At 37.4% G+C, this 20,980-nt stretch overlaps 1 protein-coding gene across 16 annotated transcripts in view; it reads left to right on the top strand.

Moving 5' to 3' along the window:
* STAU2 (staufen double-stranded RNA binding protein 2) overlaps window positions 1-20,980 on the top strand; it is a 306,203-nt gene that overhangs the window by 164,894 nt on the left and 120,329 nt on the right. For all 16 annotated transcript variants that reach the window (XR_013553422.2, XM_078441529.1, XM_078441532.1 and 13 more), the window contains one exon: window positions 17,002-17,309. Coding sequence is in view for 15 of the 16 variants with exons in the window: in XM_078441529.1 (XP_078297655.1) it covers window positions 17,002-17,309 (308 nt within the window). In the remaining variant the exon portion in view is untranslated. The remainder of the gene's footprint in view (window positions 1-17,001; window positions 17,310-20,980) is intronic.

The raw sequence follows: 20,980 nt of genomic DNA, 5'->3' as shown, positions 1-20,980 counted from the left end.
TGGAGAGGATGTGGAGAAATGGGAACCCTCTTGCACTGTTGGTGGGAATGCAAATTGGTGCAGCCGCTCTGGAAAGCAGTGTGGAGTTTCCTCAGAAAATTAAAAATAGACCTACCCTATGACCCAGCAATAGCACTGCTAGGAATTTACCCAAGGGATACAGGAGTACTGATGCATAGGGGCACTTGTACCCCAATGTTTATAGCAGCACTCTCAACAATAGCCAAATTATGGAAAGAGCCTAAATGTCCATCAACTGATGAATGGATAAAGAAATTGTGGTTTATATACACAATGGAATACTACGTGGCAATGACAAAGAATGAAATATGGCCTTTTGTAGCACCGTGGATGGAACTGGGGAGTGTGATGCTAAGTGAAATAAGCCATACAGAGAAAGACAGATACCATATGGTTTCACTCTTAGGTGGATCCTGAGAAACTTAACAGAAACCCATGGGGGAAGGGAAGGAAAAAAAAAAAAGAGGTTAGAGTGGGAGAGAGCCAAAGCATAAGAGACTGTTAAAAACTGAGAACAAACTGAGGGTTGATGGGGGGTGGGAGGGAGGGGAGGGTGGGTGATGGGTATTGAGGAGGGCACCTTTTGGGATGAGCACTGGGTGTTGTATGGAAACCAATTTGACAATAAACTTCATATATTGAAAAAAAAATGCACAACATCACTCATCATCAGGGGAATACAAATCAAAACCACAATGAGATACCACCTTACACCTGTCAGAATGGCTAACATTAACAACTCAGGCAACAGTAGATGTTGGCGAGGATGTGGAGAAAGAGGATCTCTTTTGTATTGTTGGTGGGAATGCAAGCTGGTGCAGCCACTCTGGAAAACAGTATGGAGGTTCCTCAAAAAACTAAAAATAGAACTATCCTACGACCCAGCAATTGCACTACTAGGCATTTATCCAAGGAACACAGGGGTGCTGTTTTGAAGGGACACATGCACCCCCAGGTTTATAGCAGCACTACCAACAATAGCCAAAGTATGGAAAGAGCCCAAATGTCCATCAATGGATGAATGGATAAAGAAGATGTGGTGTATATATACATGCATACATACATACATATATGTATATATAAATGTAAATATACACACATACATATGTGTATGTATATATGTATACATACATGTATATACTCACATGTATGTACACACATGTATACACACACATATATACATACATACATACACACACAATAGAGTATTACTCAGCAATCAAAAAGAATGAAATCTTGCCATTTGCAACATGGAACTGGAGGGTATTATGCTAAGTGAAATGAGTCAGTCAGAGAAAGACAAAAATCATATGACTTCACTCATATGAGGACTTTAAGAGACAAAACAGATGAACATAAGGGAAGGGAAACAAAAATAATATAAAACCAGGGAGGGAGACAAAACAGAAGAGACTCATAAATATGGAGAACAAACTGAGGGTTGCTGGAGGGGTTGTGGGAGGGGGGATGGGCTAAATGGGTAAGGCATTAAGGAATCTACTCCTGAAATCATTGTTGCACTATATGCTAACTAATTTGGATGTAAATTTTAAAAAATAAAAAATAAAATTAAAAAAAAAATCCAACTGAGTTTTGTGTGTTGACTTTATGTCCTGTTAATTGCTGTGTTTACATATTAGATATAACAGTTGGTTTGTAGAATCTCTCATGTTTTCTGCATGTAAGATCATACAATCTATGTACAGGGATAATTTTACTTCTTTATAATTTGAATGCTTTCTATTTCTTTTTCTTGCCTAATTGCCCTGGTTAGAACTTCTAGCACTTATTAGTACTGAATAGAGGTGTCAAAAACATCCGTGCCTATTAGATGAAAAGCTAGACTATTTTTGTGAAGTCTGTTTCTCTTGCAGTATTAAGTTCCTGATGTCACCTTTCAGAGAGAGCAGTCTTTAGCATGTGCATGGTCACATGGGATGATAGTGGATTTAGTAGGGCTCTATTTTGCCCTCTTTCTAATCTCTGTTTTCTGCATCTGTTGATTTAACACTTAGCTTCTGGTTTCCACTAATTGCTGTCATATAGCCCTATGGTTTTCTTGGGACATAAATTATACCCAGTCTGAACCAATTAACTTTGGATCCCTTTTCAGAATAGTTTCTGAGGCCAGTATCTCAGGTTTTGACCCCAACGGCACTCTTCTTGGCTGTCTCTTTTCCTGGTTCTATCTGGGAAACTGTGTTAGGTTTATAGTGTAGCTTCCTGCTATTTTCATGAAATTAGCAGACTCTTGTGAATTGCTAACCTCTAAAACCTCCAATGTTTCATGAGTGCCCTTAGGCTTAAACTTACCCACAATCCATTTCAAATAAACTAATTTCCTTTGGGGGAGCTTTAAAGCTCTGTTCTTATGGACTACCTCACCCCCTGAGCAGAATTTCTGAGTCACTGCTTTCCAGTGAGAATGGGGACAGTGGTCACTTCCCTGAGAGTGCTTCATAAATGACCAGAGTGTTGGGCAGGGAAGGTACTCTCTGTTGTTCTTGGCTTGCCTTTCCTGACATGAACCTCCCTCGTATGATCAAGCTGAGGAGAGGCATATCAGTTCCCAAGTATTGTCAACCTGCTGTGCTTGTGTAGAGCCTTCATTGTATGAGTGGTGGCTGCATGGAAGAAGGATTGCCCGATTTCATGGCCATATATATGAGGAATTTAGATTTTTCAACTTGGAGCTGGGGGAAATGAGATATTCTGGTAGCCTGCCCTTCCTGGTGACATGCCATATTCCTTGACAGGAGATTGAGGAGAGAGAGCTTCCCCACCCCATCTTGTTAGCTGCATATGGGGGGAGGAAGTGGGTCATGGCTCAGTGCCACAGACTCTTGTTCTTACTGAGATTTGTTACATTTTCTTGATTAAATGTATAATAACTTCTGATGCAAAACCTGGAGTTAGGCTAAATGTCACAGTTTAAAGGCATGGTTCTCTACAAGACTGCCCTTACTTCTGATACCAGCTGCTGGGAAGGGATTTATAGGCTACTCTCACTTCTGACCAACTGTTTATAAATTCAAATTTTCTCATGACCCTTTAGATTTAATAATTCACTAGAATCACTCACAGAATCCAGGAAAGTCCTATACAAGATTATGGAATTGTTATAGCAAAAAGGACAAATCAGAACCAGCCAAAAGAAGAGACATATAGGGTGAGATCTGCGAGGCTCCCAAACACAAAGCTTCCAGTGTCCCTTTCCCATGAGTCAGGATGGATCATCACCCCCCCCCCCCCGCCCCCCACACACACGATGTGTAATATTGCCAACCAGAGGGGACTCACTCAAGTTTCCAAAGTTGTCCAGAATTTTTATGAGCTTTCATTTTATAGGCATAATTGAATCATTCATTGGCCATGAGGTTGATACCAGTCTCCAACTCTCTCTCTTTCTCAGAAATTTGACTGATATCATTTGATTCAAAGCTCCAACTATCTAATCACATCATTGGTTTTTCTGACATGGCCATCACCCATCTTGAATCATCTTGTTAGCATAAACTCTGATGTGGTCCAAAGGGTCCCCCATGAATAATAAAGACACTCCTGTCACTCAGGAAATTCCAAGGATTTAGAGACTACCTCCCAAGAACTGGGGACAGAGTCCAGCCAAATGGGAAAATGTCTTATTTGCTGTATGTACTTGGAACAATTTCTAGAGACTTAAAAATTTTTTTTCATTAATACTCTTCAGTTATGGTTGTTTGATGTGGGTGGGTTAATAGATCTCCTATGTCATTTGAAATAGAATGTCTTGGTTTTTTTTTTATTAATATTTATAAGATATGCCTTATTTTCCCTATCCTTTTAGTTTTAAGTTGCCTATATCATAATATTTGAAGTGAGTTTCATTTAGACAGCATGTAGCTGGGTCTTAATTTTTAATCTACTCTTCCAGTCTCCTTTTAACTCATGTATTTAGGTCATTTACATTTAATGTAATCATTGGTATGATATGGTTTATGTCTGCCATTTTATTTCTTTTTTCTATTGTTGTTGTTTTTTTTTTTCTTGCCTCCTGTGGGTTACTGGGTCACTCTTTAGAATTCTACTTTGATTATCTAGACTTTCTTTGAGTTTATCTCATTATATAGCCATTTTAGTGCTTGTCTTAGTGCTTAGTGCTTGCTCTCATAATGTGTCACTTTATGGATACTGTCATTTTACACTTTGGAGTGAAGTATAGAAATCTTACCTCTCTTTTTATCCCTTTACCTTTCTTATTTATAGTTGTCTTAAGAATTTCCTCTCTATGTATTTATGTAAGTATGTATGTATGTATGTATGTGTGTATGTATTTATTTAGTAAACTTAGTGCCCAGGGTGGAGCTTGAACCCATGACCCTGAGATTGAGAGGTGCATGCTCTAGTGACTGAGCCAGTCAGGGGCCCCTCCTCTATATACATTTAGACTAATTTATACATTTAGTATAATTTTTGCTTTGTCTGGAAAATATAATTTAAAAAAACCTCAGCGAAGAAACAAATTCTAGTATTTTTACCCATATTATTTATTTACCATGTTTTTTTTCCTTCTTTCTGTTCTGTAGTTATTTCTTTTTTGCTTCCTTTCTGCTAAAGGTCTCGGTGTATCCATTCTTGTAGCATGGGTTTACTGGTAAAAATCATCTTAGTTTTCCTATATCTGAGAATGCTTCACTATTCCTAAAGTATATTTTTGCTGGGTATAGGTTTCTGGGTTGACAATACTTCCACCCATCTTCCCCCTAGCACTTGATAAATATTGTGCTATTTCCTTTTGACACCCATGGTTTGGGATGAGAATCCACTGTCATTTGAATTGTTTTTCCCCTGAGGTTAAGTTTTGCTTTTTCTCTAACTTTCAAGATTCTTTTTCTTTTTCTTCAGTTTTTGGAAGTTTAATTATGATGTGTTTTGTTGTGAATTTCTTTATATTTATCCTGCTCTGGGTTCACACAACATTTTGAATGTGTATAGTTTATGTCTTTTGCCATTTGGGGTATTTTCAGCCATTATTTATACTTCAGTACTTTTTTAGACCCACCTTCTTTCTCCTTTCCTTCTGGAACACCAGCAGCACAAATTTTAGTTCTTTTGTTGTAGTCTCACTGATCCCTGAGGTGTTCTTCATTTTATTTCTAGTCTTTTTTTCCCCTCTCTTGTTCATATGAGGTAATTTATATCTTTTTTCAACTTCCACTTCACTAATTCTTTCCTCTGTTCATTCTGCTGTTGAAACCATCCACTGAGATTTTTATTTCAATTAATGTGTATTTTAGTTCCAAAATTACCATTTGGTTTTTCTTTTTACCTTCCATTTATTTGCTGAGACTTTCTATTTGCTAAGGCTTTCTATTTTGCAGTTGTTTCAAGCATGTTTTTGCTTGCTTAATTGAAGCATTTTTATTATAGCTGCTTTAACATTGTTGTTGATTTTTTAAAAATCTCTGTCCTCTCAGTATTGGCATCTTTTGATGTTTTTTCGTTCATGTTTCTTAATATGATTTGAAATTTTTTATTGAAAACTGTATATTTTCTTAGTATACTATGAGACTGGGTATTTTGTACACCTTCTGTTTCCATTGTGGGGTTTTTGTTTGTTTGTTTTTTTTGGTGTTTGTTTTGTTTTTTCAGTGATACCACTTGGCCTGTGGAGTAGGGGCACCACCTTGTTACTGTTAGTTGCTAATACAAGTCCAGTTTCTCTATTCTACCTCCAATGATACCCAGGGTGGAGGACTCTTCATTATTACTGGATAGAATGGGAATTCTGGCTGCACATAGTCTTCATTGATACCACAATGGAGATAACCTTTTCACTGCTAGGTGATGATTAAAATCCTGACTCTCCAATGTTCCTCTCCAGGCAACACTCTAACAGGGAGGGGAAAGGGCTTCTCATTACTGCTGGGTAGGGGTAGGGTAGATGTCCAGGCTTTCTGTGATCTCCATTGATACTATAGGGTGAGGTCAAAGTCCCAGATTCCTACTAGGCCTTCTCCAGTACCATCACAGTGGAGGTGATGGGGAGTCTTATTATATAGCTTGATGGCGGTTAAAAGCATGAGCTCCCAACTTGGCCTTTGGTGTTATAGGTGAGAATAGGACAACAGTTTTTGTGTGTGTGTGCTTGGCTGAAGTAAGTAGTTTTTGTGTGAGTTTTCTGTCTTACTAGACCGTTTCTTTCCTGGTCCTAAAAAATGAGTTTGTTATTTTTGCAAGGAGATTTTTAACATTAGATACATTACTTAATATTTATATTGTTCTGGGGTGCCTGGGTGGCTCAGTCGGTTGAGCGTCTGACTTCAGCTCAGGTCAGGATCTTGCCGTTTGTGAGTTCGAGCCCCGTGTTGGGCTCTGTGCTGACAGCTCAGAGCCTGGAGCCTGTTTCAGATTCTGTGTCTCCCTCTCTCTACCCCTACCCCACTCATGCTCTGTCTCTCTCTCTCAAAAATGAATAAACATTAAAATTTTTAAAAAATATGTATATTGTTCTAATCAGTTCATTTTTATTTATAGTATTGTGGAATTAGTCATAATTTTCTGAGTAATACATAGACTAATTTGGAATAGATTATTAAATCAGAATTTATATCATATAAGGAGAATTAAAAGAGTTATGTGGATTAAGTTCTTTCATCCTAAAGCTACACTTTTTCTGTTATGTTAAACTAATACTTGAAGTTACTTTCTCACAACAAATAAAATTAGGATGCTGACTGAGCACGTTATTTTTACACGTCTTCCCAAAGGGTGGTTTCACAATGCAAATCTTTTTCTTTTTTTAAAAGTGATTTCTGCCTGACTCCTATTTCTAGCTTTTCTATCATGCTACTTGAGAGAGACTGGTTCATTGAGCCTAGAAAATAGGTTTGAAATGAAAACCGGGAGACACCTCATATTAAGTTCAATATCTTGACACTTTCTTTTCTCTGTGCTGGTGTTAGAATATTTCAAGACTCATTTCCATAGAACTTAAACGTACAGATGCAAAGAATAAGAGTTTTTGTTTTCATATTTGTTTATTTTACCGATTGAAGGGTAGTTACATGTGCTAACCCCAAAAGCCAGATGCCGAGTTGCAGTCCCAAGCCTTGCTGCTTACCATCTGTAACTTTGAGAGGTCACCATGACCTCTCTGAGCCTCAGGGCCTTCAACTGGAAAATGGACAAAATCATAATTCCTGTGACAGAGGGTTATTGTGAGGATTACTGAGCTAATCTATGCAAAGCCTGCTGTCTAGTAAGGTCTGTATGAATGTTACCTATGCTTATTCTTGTTTTATGAGCTCTCTGGAACAGATGCTTGGGATGCTGGCAGGGGAATAGTGAGTGCAATGTTAGGGGCTGCTGCAACACACATTTCAGTGTGTGTTTCTTCCTCCTGAGAGACTGGTCATTTGTGTCATATGGCAGGCTTACGTAGTGCATTTTTCAGGGTTTTTTTGTTTTTTGTTTTGTTTTTTACAGTTTTTGGTAAGTAGTCATTAATGGATTTTTTTCTGTGAAGAAAAAAACTAATGGTCTTTATTTTGTCAGAAACATTTTAACCCCATTTAAATAAATGAATAATTGAACATGGCTCGTTATGTTCACAAGCTGCTCTCAAACTTCATTTTTACTGTCCCAGTTTTGTCTCACTTGGTAGAAATGTTCATGGTTCTGTCTTTTTTGAACAGAACAGATTTGTTCTATATAAGCCAGCTGAGACTTTAATTATTATTAAGGTGAATCGTGAATTTATTCACGATACTCACGTCCTTATCCTTTGTCATTATATACTTTCAAGTTTTCTTTTTTAAAGAAAAAACAACTGTTCAGCTCTTGGTTTTGAAAACTCTTGACTAACCCCTTTTCTTGGCTAAGATAGTGTACATATGTACAGTGGAACAAACTTTCCAAAGGCATTTCCCAGTTCATTTGAATTTTTTTCAAACAATGTTTTTGTTTCAAAAAATAAAAATTTTTTTGTTTCAACAAAGATTTCAAAAAACTCCTTTTGTTGCTATTATTACTTTTAGCTTTTTAAAGAAAATTGATCATTTACCATTTTGTGGTTCCCCTCCTCCCCATCGCACAGTCTCTTTTAGGTGCGCAGGGTGCTGTGTCATGACCCTACCGGTCAGGCCTCTGCCCTGGGGTTGCACCTGTTGTGGATCAGGGCTGGCACTTTTCCCTCTGGGTACTGTGCTCTCCAGAAGACTTTCATATCATGCCAAAAAGTTCTGTTGGTAATTTAATTCATAAACATTCACCAAACTAATAATTTCACATATATCATGTTAAATGTAGCTCCCCCCCCCCCCCCCCCGCCAAAAGAAGAAAAAAGACCAATACAATGCACAAATTAAAAAATTAGTGCTGTCCAACTCTAAGGGCAAGAACAGGGTTAGTTTTTAACCACTGATTTAAGGTATACTTTTTGAGCACATTAAAATACATCATTTTGTTCATTTGTTCAATAATGACTCCTTTTTCAGTGTAGCTGTTTCTTTAATCCAGAACAGCTTTAGTCTCATCTGCAATGTGAAATGTGATCAAATTTTCGCTAATTGGGAGCTTTACCTTCCAAAATGATTCTTAAACTGACCTTAAAAAAGAAACTTCTAGGGACACCTGAGTGGTTCAGTTGGTTAAGTGTCAGACTTCAGCTAAGGTCATGATCTCACTGTTTGTGGGTTCGAGCCCCGTGTCAAGCTCTGTGCTGACAGTTCAGAGCCTGGAGCCTGCTTTGAACTCTGTGTCTCCTCTGTCTGCTCCTCTCCCACTCATGCTGTGTCCCTCTCTCTCTCTCTCTCAAAAATAAATATAAAAAAAAAAAATGTTTAAAAAAAAAAGAAACTTGTAACAAATTCTTTACCTGTTTATTTGATTTTTTTCATTGTACTGCTTTTAGCCAACATTTTCCCTTTTTAGTTTGATTTTCAGGAGAATTTTTTTCTAATTTTGTATTAATTGATTCTTGTCTCTATCTAAATAGTTTATATTTGACTTAAAAGTTAGCACTAGGGACCTTGATTGAGCCTCAGCTGGAAGACAGGTTGATATTGAGCTGTTTGGAAAGGGAGAGGTGGGGTCCCCTAAAAATACCATCCTATTCCATTGCATCTCAATGACAGGGCAGCAGCAAGTGGGAGATTTCTAAGATCCAGTCAGGCTCGTTGCCAAAGATCATGAGAAGATGGATTGGCTGTTCATATCTGCACTCCAGGAAGATGGCCATGGTGGTTCCATTGGTTCCTTCTTGGGCTACATGTGCACTCATCTAATAAATAGCCCTGAGCTTACCTGGGAAAGAAAGAGTACTAGCCCTAAGCCAGAGCCTAGGAAACCAGGGACGGTGCATCAGGCAGAGGCAGGGGTCAGAGCTGCAGACCCCAAGGCACAGGCACTGCCAGTGCCAGCCCTGCTTACTCTTGGGGCCATATTCAGTGCTAGTGCCACTGTCCTTCTTGCCTCAGCGGCACCTTCTTCTGGGGCCTCTGTACTGAGGGAGAGGCCCAGAGAAACATAGCAGTGCTTTCATGTAATTGTAGTTTAACAAGTTGTAAAAGTAGTGCAGAGGGTTTGCATGTACCCATCACTCAGTTTCTCCCAATAGTGACATTTTATATAATTACAGGACATTCACAAAACCAGGAAATTGACATGGGTACAATACAATGAACTAGACTATAGACCTTCCTTAGATTTCATGAATTTTCATAGAGGTGGTTTTTTAAAAATCACTGTAAGCCTGATAAATCATGTTGCTCATGCTTTTCTCACATTTCCTGTTTTGAAACAGTAGTCCGTTTCCTAGTTTTTAAGATTTTTTTAAAATAACAATTTGTTTCTGAAACTTTAAAGATAAAGTGTATTGAGTGGATCAGAATGATGTTAAGAGATATTACCATCATTAAGACACACAAGGGAAAGTTAGTGAGTAGCAAATGCTACAAAGGCAGACTTTATGTTTATCAGCAGGAAAATCAGCCATACGCTTGACTCTGCCAATTGAATCTTTGGCTGCCACTTGAATCTTTGGACAAAAGATTTAAAAAAAAGAAAAACTCATTAGGCGTCAATTTTGCCAGTAGCAACCAAGTAACTTTTCAGATAACCAATTCAAAAAGTTGAGGGCTGTTTTAAGATAATTGATGCTAATCAGGAAGCATGCCTGTTTTCTGAGATAGCAATCAACAAAATATTCTTTCTCATCAGAGAAGAAATAAAAATTTGAAGCATCAGCTTTCAAAATATGCACAAATAATTTACTTTCTTATTAAAATTTGGTGAATTGTCCATGATAGTAACTAAGTAGAAGCGGAGTCTACCCACATGCACTATATTTCAATCAGAGGAAATTGCCACCCCACCATTCTGGTCCTTCTCTCACTTACAAAAAAGTATTTTCATCCCTATGTGAATTATTAATTTTTTTTGTTATGCAAAACTTACTGTGGCAGAAGGAGACCTGAGTATTATTAGGTATTTTTTTAGTATTTACTAAAAAACATTTAGGGGCCCCTGGGTGGCTCAGGTCAAGCGTCCAGCTTCAGCTCAGGTCATGATCTCGTGTACATGGGTTCAAGCCCCACATTGGGCTCTGTGCTGACAGCTCAGAGCCTGGAGCTTGGCTTTGGATTCTTTGTCTCCCTCTCTCTCTGCCCCTACCTTGCTTGTGCTCTGTTTCTGTCTCTCAAAAAATATAATGTTAAAAAGAAATATTTACTCCAACAGTTTTGTGACAAAAATTAAAAAAATTAAAAGCTTTGGTATAAAAAGTGACAAATTTATTTTACTAAGAGGCAGCTGTGCACTCATTCCATGGACTTGCAGAGAAATCCTTCCGTATAGACTGGCATTAACCATTTGCATCAGTCTAATGACATTATCCTTCTTACTGCATTGACTTGCCCTGTTGTTCTGATGCCCTGATACCAACTACTACTCAGTGACATTTATGTTCTTCAGCCTCTCTCAAAGAGTCAGGACATTACTGAACATTGAAAGGCAAGGTTCTCCTTAGTTTGCTTATCTGCACATATGATAAAATCTTTTAAGAGGTCTTGATTCAAAATGTCCTCTATAACTCTTCCGGTAAAGACTGAAGCTCCATAAAGATGCTCCAGGAGGTTTTGCACGAACCAGAGGGTTCTCACATACGCATTTGAAAGAAGCACAAACCCAAGGGGAAAAACATGTAAAATGTTCATGATGGTCTGGCATTCCTCATTTTGTAAGATGTCACAGTCCCTGGCAAGTTTGGGCTTTTAAAATCCTGTTTGACACAGGAAACAAAAGTAAACATGAACTATTAGGACTTAATCAAGATAAAACTGTTTCATCTACACAGTTAAGGAAACAGTCAACAAAACTAAAAGGCAGCCTCCAGAATGGGAGAAGATACTTACAAGTGACATATCTGATAAAGCATTAGTATCCAAAATCTATAAAGAACTTCTCAAACTCAACACCCAAAACCAAATAATCTAGTTAAGAAATGGGCAGAAGACAGGAATAAACATTTTCCAAAAAAGACATCCAGATGGCTAACAGGCACAGGAAAAGAAGCTTAGTATCACTCATCATCAGGGAAATACAAGTCAACACCACAATGAGATACCACCTCACACCTGTCAGAATGCCTAAAATTACCAACACAGGAAGCTACAGATGTTGGTGAGGATGTGGAAAAAGGGGAGCCCTCTTACACTGTTGGTGGGAATGTATACCGGTACAGCTACTTTGGAAAACAGTGTGAAGGTTCCTCAAAAAGTTAAAAGTAGAACTACCTTATGACCCAGCAATTGTATTACTGGGTATTTATCCAATGGTAAAAAAATACAGATTCGAAGGGGCACATGCACCTCCATGTTTATAGCAGCACTATCAACAATAGCCAAACTATGGAAAGAGCCCACGTGTCCATCAACTGATGAATGGATAAAGAAGATGTGGTGTGTGTGTGTGCGCGCATGTGTGCGCGCGTGCACACACACAATGGAATATTACTCAGCCATCAAAAAGAATGAAATCTTGCCATTTGCAACCACTTGGATGGAGCTAGAGTAATAAAAATGCCCATTTCATATGGTTATTATGGGGAGCTAAATGAGATAATTAATGTAAAGTGCTAGCATAATACCAGCGTTGTATCTGCAAGGTAGCTGTGTGCAATGGTTACAAACTGATAGTATGAAGATGGGAGGCAAAATCTAGGACAAAAGACAGATGATGGGAGAATGGGTTCAGGACATCCTAAGAGCATGAATATAATAGGATATAGCAGGCTTGAGCAAGGGAAATACATTTGAAGTCCATGAGCAAAACTGAGGTCCAAACTAACAGGAAATAAGGCACAAGCCTAGGTGGTTACATGAGAAGAAGTTTATCCTGCATAGTAATCAAATGTAAATTAATATAACAGTGAAATATTATAGTGTCAATAATTATTTAGAATAACTAAAGCCTGTTTCAACAGAAGGATGAGAAAACAGGTTTAGTTACACAATGCTAATAGAAGTATTGATTGTTGGGGCACCTGGGTGGCTCAGTCGACTTCTGCTCGGGTCATGATCTCACAGCTTGTAGGTTCAAGCCGCGCCCACGCAGCGTTCTGTGCTAACAGCTGGGAGCCTGGAGCCTGCTTCCGATTCTGTGTATGTCTCTCTCTCTCTGCCCCTCCTCTCCCTCCCCCCAAAATAAATAAACATTAAAAAAAATATTTGGAAGTATAAATTGTTATAGGTTTCCGGGAGGCCTAATTGGCAAAATAAGAGTCCTTAAGTATTTATAACCTAAATTACACTTTGATTCTACTTTCAAAATCTTTACCCTTCTGAAAAGCTACTTAAATTTACAACAGGAAGAACCAGTGCATTTACTCCGTTACTAATATTCAAGTTGAAAATCATTCAGTGGTTGACTGCAGAAATCCACATGTGTCTTTATACTCTTTCAACAACTATTCTACTAGTTGAGCTCTGTAGAAAGGAATCTTCTTTATTCGTGAAGAAAAGTCAACGCAGGCTTTACTGTAGAATAAGGGAGTCTGAACCCTGCGTGAGTTCTTATACTGTGAGGTAATGCCTCTCTTGAGTGTTGAGAGAGCATTTTTGTTGCTTTATAATATTGTTATTGGCAAGCCCATTACTGCTGTATAATAACAATACTGAAGTAATGCTGTTACTTTCTTGATTTCTTAAATTGAGTGTCGAATTTAGAGTCATAACATTTAAATTATTCTTCAAATAAGAGTTACATGTGGTATTTATGCAGCTAGTGAAAAAACAAAAACCAATAAGACATTTCATTTATCAAATTGGTAAATATTTTTACAACTTTATTGAGGTATAATTGAAGTATAATAAGCTGCACATAAGGTATTCAGTTTGATCGCTTTTGACATATGACCTGTTTTTACTTACAGCACTTCTGACACCAAATATATGGGGATCTTTTTCCCCATACCAACCAATTCTCCAATTTTCCAGAAACCAGTTGGGTGTCCGACAGTTCCACTCAATTCTGACACTACCCAGAATGGAAAGTAGACCCCCACAGATAAGGACACTGTCGCACAAGACTGCCCCACTTCAGATGCCAGGCACAAGTCCTTTGCTGCCACCTGTACTTCTGGCCAACAGGCTATAAATTTAGGGGGTTCCCCCGACCCCCTCCTCAAGTTTGATCATGTGCTAGAATGGCTTACAGAACTCAGGAAGATATTTTATTTACTATCACTGGTTTATTATAAAGGGTATAACATGAACAGTTAGAAGGGTCTGGACCACAGCAGTTGGCATCGGGATGCACCAAACCTCCCAGCATGTCAATATGTTTGAAACTCAGGAGGTCTCCGAACTTCATCATTTAGGGGCTTTTTATGGAGGTTCCATTACATAGACATGATTGATTAAATCATTGACCATTGGTTCTTGAACTCAAATCTTTAGCTCCTCTCACCTCCCCAGAAGTGAGGTTCTTATTTTGGTATTGGATATTATTTAAAGATCTTCTCCCTTATCTACACTAACAGAAAGCAGAGGCGCAAAGATGTTTTAATAATAATAATATCCAATACCAAAATAGGGGGAAAAAGGTACTTTCATATATGAATATGGGAATGTGAAATTGTTACAACTTTTGTGGAGCTGTGCCAATTTGGAGCAAATTGTTAGCGTCAAAAAACACCTAAAATGCACGTTGTTCAAACTAGCAATTCTGTTTCTAACTTAAAGAAATAAATTTTCTTATAAACAAGGATTTAAAAACAAAAATGTTTATCACTATGTTGTTTACAGTTACAAAAATTTGGAAACAAGTTAGATGTCCAACAATATGGGCTTGTTTAAGGTAATAGTTTGTATAATTAAATATTATGCTTTAATATTAGTAGTAAAAGTCTATTGTTTTATAAACAACAGGATGATACGGTATTCCTGTGTTTTAGCACATTTTTTCACCTCAACAACAAAAAAGAGTTCATATAAAAAATACTAAAACTGTATCTTTAAAGCAAAATGTTAAAAATAGTTTCCTCTGTTTAGTGAGATTCATCTGTATTTTTTCCAGTGCATATATTTTTTAAGTTTATTTATTTATTTTGAGAGAGAGAGAGAGAGGAAGAGAGGGAGAGAGCACATCTCCGCGCAAGTGAAGAAGGAGCAGAGACAGAGGGAGAGAGAATCCCAAGTAGGCTCCATGCAGTCAGCACAGAGCCTGACATGGGCTCATATTCACAGACCGTGAGATCATGACCTGAGCTGAAATCAAGAGTCAGATGCTTTACTGACTGAGCCACCCAAGTGCCTTGATGCATATTTTCTTTAAAAAATTTTATTTGAAATTTTTTTCCTGATTATAAAACTAACACAAAAGCATAAAATCAATCCATAAAATTGGACTGATATATGAATTTGAGCTATAAATTATTTTATAAAATAACTTCTTTGTTTTGATGTTATCAGGATAAAGTCCTTGGAGTTTGGCCCTCCCTACCTCCACTTTTTACCTTTTGCAGTACCCACCTCCCTCTTCATGCCCTAGTGGTAAGGAAATGCCTGAGGTTTCCTGGCACACGCATTCTGCCGGTCCCTGCCTTTGTCTGTCTGCCTTTAGTTTTCTTCCTCCTCAGCTTTATTCTCCTTATCCCTTAAAATCTGCTGTCAGATTTCAGCATGTTCAGGCATGTTCGAGAAGCCTTTCCTGAGCTCTTAGTGCTTAACTTTTCTCATCCCACGGCTCTCTAGATTCATTTCTTCTGAGCCACCTGCCACATATTAGCCCTTTTCATTTTCCTCTCCCAACAGAATGAGCCTCACTGGAGGTCAGGACAGTATTGGTTAGCACAGCACCTAGAACCTAGCAATAGAAGCTTAACTATGTGTGTGTACACGCACGTGTATAACTGAACAGTAGAAATAAAGATGTGATGGGATCAAATAGCATGGAGTGTTGGAAGAAGTGTGAATATATCTGCATGACTGGAGCATGAGATCTTTATGAAGAATTTAGATGAGGATAGAAATGTAAGGAGGAGCCAGATAATTAAGGGCTTGATATGGCATCCCAAGGAATTTGAATTTTATAGCATAGTGATGGGAAGCCAGAAAAGATGTTTACGTAAGAAAATCACTAGCCTTAGCATTTTTCAAAGTGTTAGTTGTTATCAATGTTATGTAAAAAACTGGGATTTGGAATTTTTGAACCACTATATTGGACTCTTGAAATTAATATAACACTGTATATTAACTATACTGGAATTAAAATCTAAATTAAAAAAAAACTTAGATATAAAATAAATTTGGGAAGTCCTGGGTAAAACCAAGTTGAATAGATTTTTATTCTTTTGGACTTCTCAGTCTTTACTATGCTAATATGCATTTTTAATCCTCCAAAAGGTAGGTATGTGTGTGTGTGATATAATTTACATTATTTCCCAGATTTATTTATCATAGAACACTTCTATTTGGGACTATGTTATAGACATTTGGGGAAATAGACACTAGTATCAGTGAAACCTTTTAGTGATTGTTACAGTAGTTCAGGTGAGAAACATTGAAGGCTTGAATCACAAGGTTAATGGTTGGAGAGAGAGACAGGAGAGAGAGCATGGTAATTAGGTTTTATCTGTCAGAACACATTCTCCAGAAGTGGTGATTTCTCAGTAATTTTATAAGATAGCATGATTTGTGATTTGCTAATATCTGATCCAAAGACATTAGAACAAGCAGTGTGAAATGCAGTTTGAAACATCTCTGAGATAAATGGTGGTCAGAGGAAAGTGCTTCTATTTATATGTTTACAACCCCACCAACTGATAACATAGCCCCAGGCTCACTCCTTTTGATATCAGAACCTGTCCACCCTCTGGCATGAACTAATGCACTTGATGAAGGGACAGATTCTAGACTGAATATGGTGACTACTTGTTACTGGGTAAGGCAAAGCCAGGAGTCTAAGTTGGACAACCGAGCAGATAGATGGTGGTATCATAATGAGATTTGCAAGATAGGACAGTGTGCCAGTGTTGGGAAGAAGACACTCTGTCACTCTTTGAAATGTTCATGAGTGAGAGTTGTCTGTGGGACACCCTTGTGAAGAGGAACCGCACCTGGAGGCCATCAGGTCTATGAGTTTGTACCTCTGATGATTTGGACTGATCCCAGCCCTCATTTTACCTACTGTCTCTCAGTTGCTGTGTATGTTAGAGGTTCATGTCTCTATGAGATCATAAAAAATTAAATTGCACGTTGAAGACCGAGCACATTCCTAATCTTTTTAAACTTCTGATTTTAGGAATATTGAACTATACATTATTCATCTCTAAACTGAGGCTGCCTCTGCCTCTGCCTCTGCAGGTGCGAGGAAGATGCTTGATTGACAGTGTTTCTTACTACTTGGTTACTAAACCAAGTAAAAGCATTAAGTTAACTATTTTATTTTTATTTTAATTATTTTAAGTGTAGTAACACTGTTCCTTCATTTTATTTACAGCTCCAAAAGGAATTCTTCATTTGTCTCCTGATGTTTATCAAGAGATGGAAGCCAGCCGCCACAAAGTAATCTCTGGCACTACTCTAGGCTATTTGTCACCCAAAGATATGAACCAACCCTCAAGCTCTTTCTTCAGTATATCTCCCACATCGAATAGTTCAGCTACCATTGCCAGGGAACTCCTAATGAATGGAACGTCTCCTACAGCTGAAGCCATAGGTTTAAAAGGAAGTTCTCCTACTCCCCCTTGTTCTCCAGTACAACCTTCAAAACAACTGGAATATTTAGCAAGGATTCAAGGCTTTCAGGTATGAATTACAAGAAAAAACAAAAACAAGAAAAAAAATTCATTAGCCCCAAATCCTTCATCTCTATCCATCAGAAAGCTCATTCTTGCCTGCTAGTGTGATCTATATGCCACTTACATTGTAAAGTATCAGGAACACAGAGGTCAGAAAAAAGAGAGCCATATGCACGTGCCTCATTTTTTTTTTTTTTTTCATTCTATCCATTCATCTTTTGCTTCCTGGCTCTCCTCCGTTTTTCTTCTTCTTCCTATTATTTTTTTTTTTGAACATTTTTAATTCTCTGTTCTGTCTTCCAGTTGGTCTTGATTGGGTGCATCTATCTTCTCACTCTGTCTTCCACAAACAAAAATTCTGCCTTTCATACATTTGGTGTTAGTATTTAGCACTAAGTTCTCCCTCATTTACAATAAGGCTGAGATTTTCTAATGATGATTTTATTTCCATAGCAGTTTTGAAGTCGGCATTCTATTGCTAGTAATGATTCAGGTATACCATTAAGGTACAACATCCTAGAACTCTGTTATCTTAGGAGTCAGTTAAACATGGTATTAGAACAATAAGGACATGCTTTCTAGTTGTTTGAAGCATAAAAACATGTATTTGTTTTAGTGGATCACGTTTTGAACCGTGTAGGGTAGGACCTGCCTCGGTACTAATAATTCTGTTTTACTGGTTAGTCTAACTCTAGCTCACAGCTCACTGAACTTGTGTATATGAATTTGGGAATGGGAATTTTTTCCCCTATTCTTTGTTCCCTTAGGAAAAAAACCCAGCAGTCCTTTGTGGATAGAGCTTTTAAAAGAATTGTTAACTCTAGGAAGAGGAAATACCTATGTCCTGATTTCTTAGTTGCCTTGAAAATCATGTACTGAACTGTAACTGCTGACTTGACTGGATGAACAGCCGTGTGCTTGTGCGTAGAAAGAGTGTACTGCACCCTCAGATCTCACTGTTCTCATCCCCTTTTCCATCTTAGTCTTATTCCCTAAGACCAAAAACTGTAATTTCCTTTAGAAATGCTCTAGAAGATCTGTATTGTGTAGAATGATCATGTATTTATAAAAATTTTACCAGTTTAGTTATGAAATCAGAAAGAAGATCATGTGTTTTGGCAGGTATTTTGCATGGTTTTTTTTTTTGTTGTTTGTTTGTTTGTTTGTTTGTTTGCCTTCACAGAAACCCGATTCTTTCAAATCTATTGCCAGGTAATCGTTAGTGTTTTTAATCAGACTATTAATATGAATTGAAGAAGCTGTTATCACTTATTGGCTCTGTCGTCTGAAATTTTAAACACTTGATTTAAAGTTAAAAAATTTTAGAATTTGTTTTTGTTGTTTACCTTAAGAATGACAATAAATCACTGTTTAAAATAAAAAGACCTTGATTCATATAGTTAAAGTACTGGAGAAAAGCTAATAATTCTTAGTTCTATCTATAATCTGCACACAATGAACTAGAAATAAACTGTGATGAAAAGAAATTCACTGCTTATTTACAGACCTAGTCATTTAGAAATGTCTGAGAATAACACTGCATTTTTATAGAAACAAAGCACAAAATACATTCAAGCTCTGAATTGATTTTTTTGCTTGGAGATGTTATTATGGTAGATATAATTTTGCTGCCAGAAAAACTACTTAAATTTTTTTATTTGTATTTATTTGTTAATTCTTGGTAATGATAACAATTATAATTTTATAATTACTTTAGTCAAAATGGAGAGTCTGTTTCCCTCATTATTGGGCTGACTGCTCAGACCTCTTTATAAAGCTTATGCTAAGATGATATACTCTTATTTATGACAAGTTAAACATTTCCAAATTTGTGTACTGTGATTTTTACATACTAATGAACATAAACAGATGGTTTGAAAACATTACTGTGCTTCTTTGGTCGAATGAGCTTGGTATTGATGTAAAATCCTGTGTCACGGAGAGATCACAGCCTGCATCTGAGCAGTGAACAGAATCTTTGTGGGAAATGGCTTAGTGTCTTCTCAAGCACATGGCATATCTTCATGATGTCACAGTAAAAGGTTCTTCATAGTTGAGAGTTTGTAGGTTACTAACTTTATCAGGTATCTTTTACATGGTAGAAAAACATGTAGACTGTTTCTCTTTCTTAAATGTTTCAACTGGACTGTAGTTTAGAAATTATAGGGTCAGCTTGTTATGGATTTCATGCTATTCTGTTATTTTTCTTTCTGGAATTTAAAACAATAAATTCTTTTTCTGTGTTTCTAGGTTAGTACTTTTTTATTTTGTTATTGTATATTGAATAGATATTACTGCTTATTGAATATTGTATAAACCCTTCTTTGGCCTTCCTTGACCATTTGAAATTTGATTTAAGCCTATCAGAGCCTTTGTATGTGACAGCTATATTGTATTACAAAGTAAAAATATATTAGTGTACTGAAAACTAAGTTGTTTTAGCTTTAAATTTTTTTCATTACTCAATCTTTAATTGAAATTTATAAATTACAGAAAGCCTATTTGCTTACTAGAATGTAGGTATTAAGCTCACATTTTTTGCTTAAATCTACAAAATAATTAAAATTATTATGCAATTAAAGTTATTATTAATAAAGCTGACTTCACAGAGCAGAATGTGACTGAACACCTGCACATTCTTGGTACTTTTATCACTGTTTGGGCTCACCTTAAGTTTTATCATATTTTAGATGCAAGCGTTTGGATCCCTGTCATAAATGAGTGTTTCTTTGAAGTTTTATTGATTGCATTTTAACTATCCTTTTTTAAAATATGAATGTTCTTATTGACTGTCTTATTATTTTCTAGAAAGAAAAGTTTTTTTGAGTTTTTATTTTTGAGAGAGACAGAGACGATGTGAGCGGGGAGGGGCAGAGAGAGAGAGAGAGAGAGAGAGAGAGAGAGGGAATCCCAAGCAGGCTGTGCGCTGCCAGCTCAGAGCCCTACGCGGGGCCCAAACTCACGAACTGTGAGCTCATGACTTGAGCCAAAAGAGTCAGATGCTAAACTGACTGATCCTGGCACCCCAAAACTATTTAGCTCTTTAAATTTTTAATGTTTATTTATTTTTGAGAGAGAGAGAGATGGAGACAGAGCGTGAGTAGTGGAGGGGCAGAGAGAGAGGGAGACACAGAATCTGAAGCAGGTTCCAGGCTCCGAGCTGTCAGCACAGATCCCGATGCGGGGCTTGAACTCATGAACTGGGAGACCTGCACTGAAGTCAAACGCTTAACCAACTGAGCCACCCTGGTGCCCTGTAACTATTCAGCTTTTTAAAGACAGTTATTATGGCGGAGACATTCTTGAAATGCTGTGCATTTGAACTGAAGTAGATTTTGTTTTGTTGTGTTATAATTTACGTTATTCTAAGTTATAACATTAATATGCTTGGCCATACTAATTTTATTAGAAATCTAGATTTGTATAATTAGATATAAACTGTTTCTTTGTCTTTTGGTTCTTGTACTAATTCCAGTGTATGTGTATGGGTAGGGTGGTTCCCACACAGCACCAAGTAATTCTCAGGACACCAGCAAGGTGTCCGAATTCAACTCAATTCCGGTACTGTTTCCATGGAGACAGCATCAGATGCCCCAGGTCAAGGGTTCAGTCCTGCAAGACACCCTCAGCCCTCCCCACCAACTATTAGATGCCAGTAGCAAGCCCAGGTTGCTGCCT

The sequence above is a fragment of the Panthera onca genome, chromosome F2 (genome assembly GCF_046562875.1).
Source record: "Panthera onca isolate mPanOnc1 chromosome F2, mPanOnc1 haplotype 2, whole genome shotgun sequence".
In the NCBI taxonomy this organism is placed as follows: domain Eukaryota; kingdom Metazoa; phylum Chordata; class Mammalia; order Carnivora; family Felidae; genus Panthera; species Panthera onca.
This window is presented reverse-complemented; position numbering and strand designations above follow the sequence as displayed.